This window comes from Corylus avellana, chromosome ca4 (assembly GCF_901000735.1).
Source record: "Corylus avellana chromosome ca4, CavTom2PMs-1.0".
Taxonomy (NCBI): Eukaryota; Viridiplantae; Streptophyta; class Magnoliopsida; order Fagales; family Betulaceae; genus Corylus; species Corylus avellana.
The window spans coordinates 409,824-422,327 of record NC_081544.1 but is presented as its reverse complement, the minus strand read 5'-3'; the positions used below and the strand labels follow the sequence as shown (position 1 = coordinate 422,327).

The 12,504-nt window shown below is 35.2% G+C and overlaps 1 protein-coding gene across 1 annotated transcript; it reads left to right on the top strand.

The window, feature by feature from the left end:
- Positions 1-11,723: 11,723 nt before the first annotated feature.
- Positions 11,724-12,161, top strand: LOC132177142 (uncharacterized). The gene has a single exon (XM_059589373.1). The coding sequence runs from the start codon at positions 11,724-11,726 to the stop codon at positions 12,159-12,161; it is 438 nt and encodes a 145-aa protein (XP_059445356.1).
- Positions 12,162-12,504: the final 343 nt, after the last annotated feature.

The window sequence follows — 12,504 nt, the reverse complement described above, 5'->3', positions numbered from 1 at the left end:
AAAAATGACGCGTTCCGAGATATAGGCGTGAAGCTGAAGAGTTGGAAACACTCGGTGAAAGAAGCGATAAAAATTCAGTCGGGCGATACTCCTGACATCGTGAAGGCGAGAATGGATCAAGATGCCATTTCGAAATACAACGCATATGACTTGGATGTGTTGTTGGATACGAAAAATTAGGTAGGTCACGAGTGTAGTTTCATTAATTGTAATTGTGTTAGGACTGACATATTAAGAATGATATTTATGTAGGAGTATGCTGCCTACATGAAGGCATTGCGAGCAAAAAACAACACACCTCACTGCACCGGGTCGATGAGCTTTGCTAGGATGACACATGAAGAGGTATTTGTAGCAAAGCGACACATAAAGAGGTATTTGTCTTATTTACCACATATATATATATATACATATATAGGTATCTAACCGTATATTTATGTTTTTTTTTTTTTTTTTTTTTTTTTTATGTAGACCTTAACTTTGGGCACTACTCCGACTCGAGCGCAAGCTTACATTTCAACACACACGAAGAAGGATGGTGACTATCCAAATGAAGTTGTCAGGGAGAGATGTGTAAGTACTCACCGATATATATTTTGATAAATTATTTACGATTAACCTTCTTTATATAAGATATTAACTTGTTATTTAACATATAGGAGAGGATAGAGGAATTGATACCCACTAACCCGGCATTGACGTCGAGTGTGACTGAAGGGACGGTACGGTGGACATCGAATGATGCGTATACTTAGGCGCATGGAAATAAGCCTGAGTACGCTGGCAGGATTCGACAGGTGGATCCGAATGTTTTACCAGTGCGAGGCAACATACATTCATACTATACATCGTCCCAGGCACGGTCTCAAAATCCTGGGAACTCATCGTTCTCACAGATGACAAATAGAATTAGAGAACTTGAAGAAGAGCGGACACAACAAAGACGTGCGATGGATAAGATGGCCAAACAGATTGAAGAACAAAAAGCTTAGATAGCAGAGAAAGATGCCATCTTTGAGGCCCGTTTCCACTTAGGGGTGTAAACGAGCCGAGCTTGGGCTGTCCAAGCTTGGCTCGTTTATTTTGGGATCAGGCTCGGGCTCGGGCTCGAGCCTGAGATTCTTGTTCAAGCTCGGCTCGATAGGGTTGAATCCATGTTCGAGCTCGAGCTCGGGCTCGACTATTCTGGTCAAAACCCACATCAAGAACACATCACAAAATCTCAACCTAAATCAAACGTAGGTGAAATCTTACCCAACCAATGTGATTTTTGTTTTATAAACAATGGGCGTAAAGAAAATACACAGGAAAGGCTAAGATTTTAGCTCACAACAACCCATGGTTGGAAACCCCTCCTCTTTGGCTTCATCGTCTTCTTCTTTCAACCATCGTAATCTCTGCATCTCGATCTCTCTCTCAATCTCTACATCTTGGTCTCTCTCTCAATCTCTGCGTCTCGATCTCCCTGTGTGTCATGTATTTGAGTTTGATTGAAACCAAGCAAGAAGCAGTAAATGCGGCAAGGGTTTTGGTATGACCGTATGAGTAAAAGTGAAGAAATGAGGAAATGAAAGAAATGGATGGGTGCAAGCTGGCAAGGTTGGGAGATTGAAACGTTGTAGCATTTTCGAGGCAACGTGTCAGCTGTTGAGAGGCTGATTGTTGCAGGCGTGAACAGTTATTGCGGAACAGTTGGCAAAATCGAAGGGTCTAAATTTTTCACGCTTAAACATAAATGCAGTTTTAAGATTTTAATAAATAAAGAGATTTATGGAAGGGAATGAACCAATCAGGAAATGCGATTTTATAGGATTTAATAAACACAATATAAAATCCCATGTAAATCTGGTGAGCAAATTAAGACCAAAATAAATGCAATTTAAAGATTTTAATGAATAATAAGATTTATGGGAGGGGATTAGCCAATCATAAAATATATAATTAATTATTTGTTACTATATATATATATATATACACGAGCTTATACAAGCTTGCTCGCGAGCTTAGCCGAGTCCAGCAGAGCTTACTTCGTTTAATATTCGAGCTAGGATTCGTGTTCACGAAACGCTTTGTTAGTTCTTGTGTTGGCTTAATTCAGTTCCAAAATGCAGATGCTACTGTTCACGGGCTCAAACACTGATATAGAATACTCAGAATCCAATCTCCACCGTTCATAATGTAGATTCATGTGTTATGAACGTCCCTGCAAAATTTCAGCTCAATCGGACCACAAACGCCCATTGATCGGAGCTGTTGATCAAGACTGGACAGGCCGGGTCCGGACCACAATTCCCCGGGTCCGGACCTCATTTCCAGAAACTAAAATCTTGCTCCGCAAAGCCGTGTCCAGACCGCCCATTAACATGTCCGGACACCCAGTAAGTTTTAGGCCCAAAAACGTGATTTTAAGTGGGTTAGGTCTAGGGTTTTGTTGGGGGTATATATACATCAATATAGAAGAGAGAGAGACGAATTTTTACCCCCAAAGAGTTCGTCGGAGGCTGTGCTAAGAGTGATCATATGTGGTGAGCGTTAAATTAAATCTCTTAAAGTTTTAGTTATTCCTTTGATAAATCTACGGTTGAGAAGTCTATCGGAAGGGTCCGGTAAAGGAGAATTACGTTGAAGAAGATTGTGAGCAACGAGACGAGTTGTAGGCTTGTCGATCTTATAGAGCCAAGGTCTTGCAAAGGGTTGTGAGTGTTCCTAGTGTCTGTAATCTCTGGATAATCTTTTGATAGTGATTTCCTAGGTTTGGTTGCCCCGGAGAGATTTTACTTTTAGATTGGTTTCTAAAAGGTTTCCTCTTCGTAACTAAAATATCTGTGTCTGCCTCTTTATTGCTTTATAGATTTTGGGTAATTGAATTGTTTATTGCTTCATAATATTAATTCCGCATAAATTGTGATAAACAAGTTTTTTTGGAGTCGGCATAGCGTTTTTCAATTGGTATCAAAGCGGGTTCACTCTATTTGGATTAAATTCTTGAGTGAGATCTGTTGACTCCTATTTGCTATGAATACTTCTCAAGGGAAATATGATCTTATAAACTCCTTCAACAATTTGTTGGAAAAATTCACTCTTTTGAGACATCAATACACAAATTGTTTGGGGGAGTTTCAAGATCTTAAACATGTGAATGAATCTATTGTTACTAAATTGTCTGAATCACATGCTTTAATTGATTCTTTAAAATCTGAAAATTATGTTTTAGGTTCTAAAGTTGATTTGTTAGAGAATAAATTAAAAGAGTCAGAAACTCAATTGGAAAAATTCTCTAGCAATTCCCTTGAGAATATGTTACATACTCAGAATTCTGATTGTGATAAATCTGAGTTAAGTTTTGATTGTCATGTTGCTTTGTCTTCTAACAATGATTCTACTTCCGAGATAATATTTGTTAAATCAGAAAAAGTAGAAGACTCTGTGGTTAAAAGAAAAACAGAAGCTGCCTCGACCTCACAAGGTAAGAAAGTTAAGAAAATTCATATTGAACCTTATGTATCTTACCCCAAATATAGAGTCGTCCATCCTCCTAGGAATCTACCTCCTAAAAGGTTTATCCCTACTTGTCATCATTGTGGAAAAGTTGGTCACATTCGACCCAACTGTTTTAAATTGAAACCTCATGTGTATAAAAATAAAAATTCTGTTTCTAGAAAAGATTATGAGGAAGGATTGGGTTAGGAAGGATTATACCATTCACCCATTGAGGGGGAGTGGTAGTGATCTCACATAAAGTTAGGTGAGTCAATAACATGCCTAGGATTGATTGTTTTGCTTATTTTTGAATATCCTAGAGCATGTTATTTTTCTTTGCTTTGCATTTTTTTTTGTTTTTACTTTATTGTTTATGCACTGCATTGTTTTTGTTGTTACACTTTCTGTATGAAGAGTATATACATGATTGTTTTGAGATTCATGTTTTGAGGCATATTCATAAAGGATTTTTCAAGAAATTCATATATCATGATCTTTGAAAAGCTTATAGATAAGATGTTGTGTGCGGACCACCAAGATTTTTGTCTACTTGCTAATCAAATGTTCAGGAATGTGTAATGTCTTGTGAAGACCTAGAAGTAGTTATTAAACCAAATCATTATTTTGTAGTGGGACCTATAAGATGTGATGAAAGTTTAATGCTAAAGGACATTCATGTCTTGCCTGTTGTAATCTCAATTCAAGCATGTTGTTTTGTTTTGCATTGCATTTTTCTTTGTTTTGCATTTGTTTTTTTTTTTTGTGCATTTTTTTTGTGAAAAATTTCAAAAAGACAAAAATATGTTACTTTGATTGTTTCCTTTTCTTTCTTTTGTCTTATGCACCTAGATAGTCCATTAATTTCTCATGTTGCTTTTTATGGATTTAATTCCTTACGTCTTGGAATGTTCTTAATATGCATGAGATGAAAATTTGTGTCAATGGACTTGTTTTTGTGGTTACCTAAAGCCTGAGCTTATGTGGTACATTTTGCCTATGCTTTATCTTTTGTGCACATTTAAGCTTAAATTGAGGTTTTGTTTCACTTTATTTGTGAGGTCTGTTAGGTAACCATATGAGGTTTTTGACTAGTCATATTTTTCAAATTGACCATATGCTAGTTGAACCTAGGGCTTAAAAATTCCTGCTTTCTCTTTTGTGATAAGCACCAAAAGTTTAAGGACACTTTCTCAAAGAGAAAAATAAACAAAATAGTGAAACAAATAAAATCAAAAGATCATATTCCAAAAGGAATTTATTTCACTGTGTCAAACTTGTGCAAAATATTTTACAAAGAGAATTGTATAGGATGAGAGTGGCTAGGCCCTAGTATAATAAGGTTTGACTTTTGATTTGATATACTTGTCAAAACCTCATGGTGGTGAAACTTTCTCCTCATTTTGTAAATTGAAAATTTTTCTCTATGGATGGCTTATCCACACACCACACAAGCATAAGTTGAATGGAACATTTTCTTGGCTTGGGTTAAGCAATATGAGTTTCTAGCCATTTCTAGTCTCATGTATATTTTGCATATTTGGAGCATGTTTGGATATTCATTGTGCAATACATGAGTCATTGATGTGTTATCATGTGTGTTCATTTAACTTTTAAGGGGGAGAAACATGCTTTGCATTTCCAGTTTCCTGTTGTTAATTGAGTCATACATTGAGGGGGAGTTTTGCTGATGTTTCTTTATGATCACGCATTCTACGTCATTTTTTTATCATGAGTTTTATTTATGTCTTCTTGTTCTACATATGCCTTGATGTATTTTGTGAAGTGTTTCAGAAAACATGAAGACCTTTTGCCATTCTGTGACAAAAAGGGGGAGTAAATATGGGGAGATGATGGGATTGGCTCGACATTTTGGTTTTGTCATTGAATTGCCAAAGGGGGAGTTTGTTAGTTTTTGTGTTGGCTTAATTCAGTTCCAAAATGCAGATGCTACTGTTCATAGGCTCAAACACTGATATAGAATACTCAGAATCCAATCTCCACCGTTCATAATGTGGATTCATGTGTTATGAACGTCCCTGCAAAATTTCAGCTCAATCGGACCACAAACGCCCATCAATCGGAGCTGTTGAGCAAGACTGGACAGGCCAGGTTCGGACCGTAATTCCCCGGGTCCGGACCTCATTTCCAGAAACTAAAATCTTGCTCCGCAAAGCCGTGTCCAGACCGCCCATTAACATGTCCGGACACCCAGTAAATTTTAGGCCCAAAAACGTGATTTTAAGTGGGTTAGGTCTAGGGTTTTGTCGGGGGTATATATACATCAAGTGACGAATTTTTACCCCCAAAGAGTTCGTCGGAGGCTGTGCTAAGAGAGATCATATGTGGTGAGCGTTAAATTAAATCTCTTAAAGTTTTAGTTATTCCTTTGATAAATCTACGGTTGAGAAGTCTATCGGAAGGATCCGGTAAAGGAGAATCACGTTGAAGAAGATTGTGAGCAAGGAGACGAGTTGTAGGCTTGTCGATCTTACAGAGCAATGTCTTGCAAAGGGTTGTAAGTGTTCCTAGTGTCTGTAATCTCTGGATAATCTTTTGATAGTGATTTCTTAGGTTTGGTTGCCCTAGAGAGGTTTTACTTTTAGATCGGTTTCTGAAAGGTTTCCTCTTCGTAACCAAAATATCTGTGTCTGCCTCTTTATTGCTTTATATATGTTGGGTGATTGAATTGTTTATTGCTTCATAATATTAATTCCGCATAAATTGTGATAAACAAGTTTTTTTGGAGTCGGCATAGCGTTTTTCACGCTTCATTTAATATTCGAGTCGAGCACTAGCCGAGCTCGAGCTTGCTCGCGAGACGCTTTGCTTACTTAGCAGCCCTATTTCCGCCAGCTTGAGGCCATGCTTGCGTCGACATCTGGATCCACGCCCAACAGAAGTAATGCTATATTTGTGTTGTTTTTATTATTTTTCGGTTAACATGACTATAGCCCGCATTGATCACTTTAACTGTTAGAATTGTGTCTCTACAAAATTCTCAATTAGCAACGAATTGTTCCCATGGTTTATTTTAGAATTAACGTATATTTGCATCACTATATATCTGTGTTTTGAATTTTTTTTATTGATTATCATTGGTTCACAACTCATTTACAGGTAATGTGAGATAGACGTTGGGGGATGACTATGTTGACTTGGACTGAGCCCATGGTTTCTCATCGCTGTTTGTATATATATATATTTTGTTACTATTTGTTAATGTATTTGTTTGTATATATATTTTGTTACTATGTATAACAAACATATAGTTTGCTATATGTTTGTGGAGAGTAGTTGGAACAGAGATAGTTTAATTGTATTTTTTTTTTTTTTTTTTTGTGTTGAAACGTATTTTTGATGTAGATATTTGTAGTGCTGGAACATATTTTCGATGTATATATTTGTTTTGTTTTGTGTTGTGTTAGAACGTAGTATATATGTTGGAATTTCATATATATTGGATGTATATGCAAATTGAATTGGAATTTTATATGTGTATTGGGTTGGATGTATTGGATTAATTGGATGTATTGGATATGTTTGATGTATTAGATATGTTTGAAATGGAGTTGGATATGTTTGATGTATTGGATTAATTGGATATATTGAATATGTTTGAAATGGGGTTGTATAATATGTTTGATGTATTGGATTAATTGGATGTACTGGAGATGGTGTTGGATGTATTGGAGATGTTGTTGGATGTAAATGTAGAAATTGGATTGAATGTATTGGATAATTTAAATGTAGATATTGGATTGAATTGAATGTATTGGATAATGTAAATGTAGATATTGGATTGAATTGAATGTATTGGATATTGGATTAAATGTATTGGATATCAGGTTAATACGTAAATCTGGGTATAAACCCGAATAATTCAGAATATATATATATATATATATTTGATGTGTCAAATTCACCACGTCAAAAATTTTTGACGTGGTAAAATTGGAACGTCAAAATTTTTTTTTTGACGTTCTAGTTTCTGACACGTCAAAAAATTTTGACGTGGTGAAAATGCCATGTCAAAAACTTAGATTTTTTGACACTCGCCCTTTTAACTGTTGAGACACATCAAAAATGGTTGGTAAAAAAAAAATGTGATTTTTGTAGTGAAGGGTAGATGAAACATGTCAACTTAACGAAAATGTATGCGAGATGAATTACATAATGCAAACAAGCATTTTTCTTTTATGGCCCCCATGAAGGAGGGGAGTAGGTTACTAGGTGCTTTGGCTCTTCAATTTATTAGCATACTAGAGAGGCTGAAATCAAGAAGATTTTGGATATACATTTCCTTTTTTAGGTAATGGGAATTGAGATTTTCATCAAAAGCTTACTTAAAAATACAAAAAAAAAAAAGTAATGCTATTTAATAGATCGCTATACGATTTTTATACAATTGGAATGGTCTCGCGGTAAAAATTGGTCATTGAATTAACACTTGTGAAAAAAACCAACAACTGATGTTCACTACAGCATCATCTCAATTGTATGACAGTTGTATAACGGTTTATCAAACAACATTACTCATAATAACAAAGAGTATGTCAAAGAAATAGGTACATCGTGGGAAATTCAGTCATATAGATTCCTAAAAACAATTGATTAAAATGTGAATTGTTATATTTATTCATTAATCCAGATCTTGTTATATATGCTTAGTTAATTATAATGAATAAAGTAAACATATGTAGGGATTATCAAGAGATGGTAAATGTCTACCTAGCTCAAAAAAAAAAAACAAAAAAAAAGGTTAAATGTTGAGATAACAAATTCTAAACCATTTAATTAAAAATAATTGTTAAAGTTTTAATAACTCTTGCTCTTAAATACAACAAGAACATGGCTACAATTATATGTAATAGGTGCATGATATTTATGAAAACCAATTTACACAAAATCTTAAGTATTATTTTTATATTTAAATAGTTTAGACATTGTCATATTATCGGTTACCATGTTTAGAAAATAATGGTAAATATGAACTATTTAACGAGGAAAACACTTTACCACAATTAGAATTTTAAGAATATAATTACACTAAAAAACAAATATGGATTCAGATCTCTAACAATTTATTATCCATATTGGAAGGTCCCAAAACCTACTTAAATAAGCAAATTCTATGGAAACTCTTTCACATTACTATTACTAGATATCTCTATCCAAAAAATATTAAAGGAAGAGAGAGACAAGACTCAATCAAATTCAAGTCATTCCTTAAAGGAAGGAGAAGATAAGGGACAATGTCATAGGAAAAATGAGGACCAATGAAAGATAAAACATTTCCTAAAATAGGATGCCTGGTTTTTCTTTAAAAGGTCATGAGAGGAGAGAGCCTAAAAGAAACCAGAAAATGGAGGTAGCCAACCAAAAACTGATGTTCATGGGAATCATGGCCCTTGTGTTTGTGGTAGCCACTTTTCCGACAGATGCCAGAAAGCTCGATGAAGCAGATGATGTTTCCTTAACCCCGCCCAAGCATTTGCATTATGGGATGCTACCCAAAGGTGTACCGATTCCTCCATCTGGGCCAAGCAAAGGATCCTCGTCTCCTTCTCCTCCTCCTCATCGGTTTGGAATTGTATTCCATGGTCTATCCAAGGGTCTTGTTCCTCCGTCTGCACCGAACGTAGATGCGTTTTACGTCAACAGGGGTCTTGTTCCTCCGTCTGCACCGAACGTAGATGCGTTTTACGTCAACAGGGGTCTTGTTCCTCCGTCTGCACCGAACGTAGACTAGTTTTACGTCAACGAGAGGGGTCTGGTTCCTCCATCTGTGCCCAACGCAAGCCCAGGGAAGTAAAGATGAGCTCTTATTCAACAAAGGAGGATACCAACTATTAATATATATACATGTTTTTCTTTATTTTTCCTTGCCAATGCAATCCTGATATATTTGTCATAAAATAAACTGGTTTTATTTATAAAGATGTGAAACTGATCATCTGAATGCATTTGTAAAATGTTGATTCATACAAGTGGAGCATCTTAAAATAGCCTTAATACACCTTTTTCTGGTCTTCAAAAAATTAAAATTACACCTTTTCTGTACTCTAACTCAAAAATAATAGGGCGTTCCAAAGAGAAGTGTTAGGAAACAAAACAAAACAAATAAACTCAGAAAAATGTCCAAATTAACGAGGTAGATTATGAGTGGCAGATTGTGAGTGATAGACAAGGAAGAGAGAATTACATTTTTTTTTTATTTAAAAACCCTTGCCACGTAAAGTTGGACATTTTTCTGAGTTCATTTGTTTTGCTCCTTATATAGTACTTCTCGCTCCGAAAGGCTCCAATTGTATTATCTTTTATGTCTTTTATTTTTTTTTTTCAAAATAAAAATTCAAACACAAAATATTCATATTATTATAAAAATAATTTTTACTTTTTTGTCACATGAGAACACTGACAACCTTTAACTAGGTGATCTCAGACACCTACACATGTAGGCCCTGGCTTGGTAGTTTTAGACATCACAGCTTAAATGGGAATGGCCTTGGGGTACTGGAGGAGATCACCTTTCAATCGACAAGTAATTACTGTGAATTTGACTTGCATGTTTAGTGGTTGGGAGAGATCTCTAAGCTACTCAATTTGTCGAATTCTAAACGTAAGGAAACAACTCTAAAGATTGCCATCCAAGGATGCAGCCCAAACACTTAAGCTTTTAGCAACAATTTGACAAATTGGAGGGCCGAGCTCTCATGTTTTTTTATTTTTTTGAAAAATGCTTATTTGTGTTCTTGCATTTATTTAACGTACATCTCCATCTCCGTTGAGTTAGCATGTTTCACAACCATTAATTTTTTTGTTTTCTTTTTAATTAAAGGTTGATGAAGCAATTTCCAAGAGGTAGCTCAATCGGCTGGGATCACGCCTCAAAAAGCGGAGGTCACTAGTTTGAATTTTCCTCCCCCTCTTGTGCGGACATACTAAAAAAAAAAAAGGCTGATGAAGCATAACAACTTAACGAAAATATACGTGAGATGAATAGCATAATGCAAACATGCATTTTTCTTTTTTGGCCCCATGAAGGAGGAGAGTAGGTGTTGTGGCTCTTCAATTCATAAGCTTACTAGAAGGGCTGAAATCAAGAAGATTTTGGATATATGTTTCCTTTTTTAGGTAATCAGAATTGAGATTTTTGTGAAAAGCTTACTTAAAAATACCTAATAATAATAATAAAAAATAGTAATGCTATTTAATATATTATTATACGATTGTTATACAATTGTGATGGTTTCGTGGTGACAATTAGTCATTGAATTAACACTTGTGAAAAAAAACAACAGTTGATGTTCACTACCGCATAATTTCAATTGTATAACAGTCATATAACGGTTTACTAAACAACATTGTTCATAATAAAAAAGAGCATGTCGAAGAAATAGGTACATTGTGGGAAATTCAGTCCTCTAGATTCCTAAAAAAATTGATTAAAATGTGAATTGTTATATTTATTCATTAATCCAGATCTTGTTATGCTTAGTTAATTATAATGAATAAAGTAAACATGTAGGGACTATCAAGAGATGGTAAATGTCTACCTCAAAAAAGGGAGAAAAAAAAAGAAGATGTTAAATGTTGAGATAACAAATTCTAAATCATTTAATTAAAAATAATGATTAAAGTTTTAATAACTCTTCCTCCTGAATATATACAATCAATATATAGAAGAATCAAGAGCATGGCTACAATTATATGTAATAGGTGCATAATATTTATGAAAATCAATTTACACAAAATCTTAAGTATTATTTTTATATTTAAATAGTTTAGACATTATCATATTATGGATTACCATGTTTAGAAAATAATGGTAAAATATGACCTATTTAATGAGGAAAACACCTTACCACAATTAGAATTTTAATAATATAATTATACTAAAAACAATATGGATTCTGATCTCTAACAATTTATTATCCATGTTGGACGGTCCCAAAACCTACTTAAATAAGCAAATTCTATGAAAACTCTCTCACGTTTACTATTACTAGAGATCTCAGTTCAAAAAAATATTAAAGGAATTAAGAGACGAGACTCAATCAAATTCAAGTCATTCCTTAAAGGAAGGAGAAGCTAGGGGGCAATGAAATAGGAAAAATGAGGACCAATGAAAGAAAAACCATTTCTTAAAATAGGATGCCTGATTTTTATTTAAAAGGTCATGAGAGGAGAGAGCCTAAAAGAAACAAGCCAAACGGAGAAGAGTGGAACATATTGAACAAAAGATGGAAGTAGCCAACCAAAAACTGATGTTCATCGGAATCATGTCCCTTGTGTTTGTGGTAGCCACTTTTCCGACAGATGCCAGAAAGCTCGATGAAGTAGATGATGTTTCCTTAACCCCGCCCAAGCATTTGCATTATGGGATGCTACCCAAAGGTGTACCGATTCCTCCATCTGGGCCAAGCAAAAGATCCTCTTCTCCTTCTCCTCCTCCTCATCGGTTGCATTATGGGATGCTACCCAAAGGTGTACCGGTTCCTCCATCTGGGCCAAGCGAAAGATCCTCTTCTCCTTCTCCTCCTCCTCATCGGTTTGGAATTGTATTCCATGGTTTGTCCAAGGGTCCTGTTCCTCCGTCTGTACTGAATGTAGACTCATTTTACGGCAACGGAAGGGGTCCGGTTCCTCCATCTGCACCCAATGCAGGCCCGGGGAAGTAAAGATGAGCTCTTATTCAACAAAGGAGTATGTTTTTCTTTGTCGTAGAATAAATGGTTTTTTTATGTATAAGATGTGAAACTCATCTGTATACATTTGCAAAATGTTGATTCAGCAAATTTGTTCGAATTAAGGAATTATAAAAAAATAAAAAAATAAATAAAAATTGGGTAAGATATGAGAGAGGAAGTGCGGGTCTTAGTGTTGTATTCTTGTATCAATTTTACGTGCATTTTCGCTGAGTTACATACTTCGTCCATCCATAATTTAAAAAGGCAAAAAACACCAATAATGAATGGAGCATGCCAACTCAATGAACCTAAACAAAAGATATCTTCAACTCTA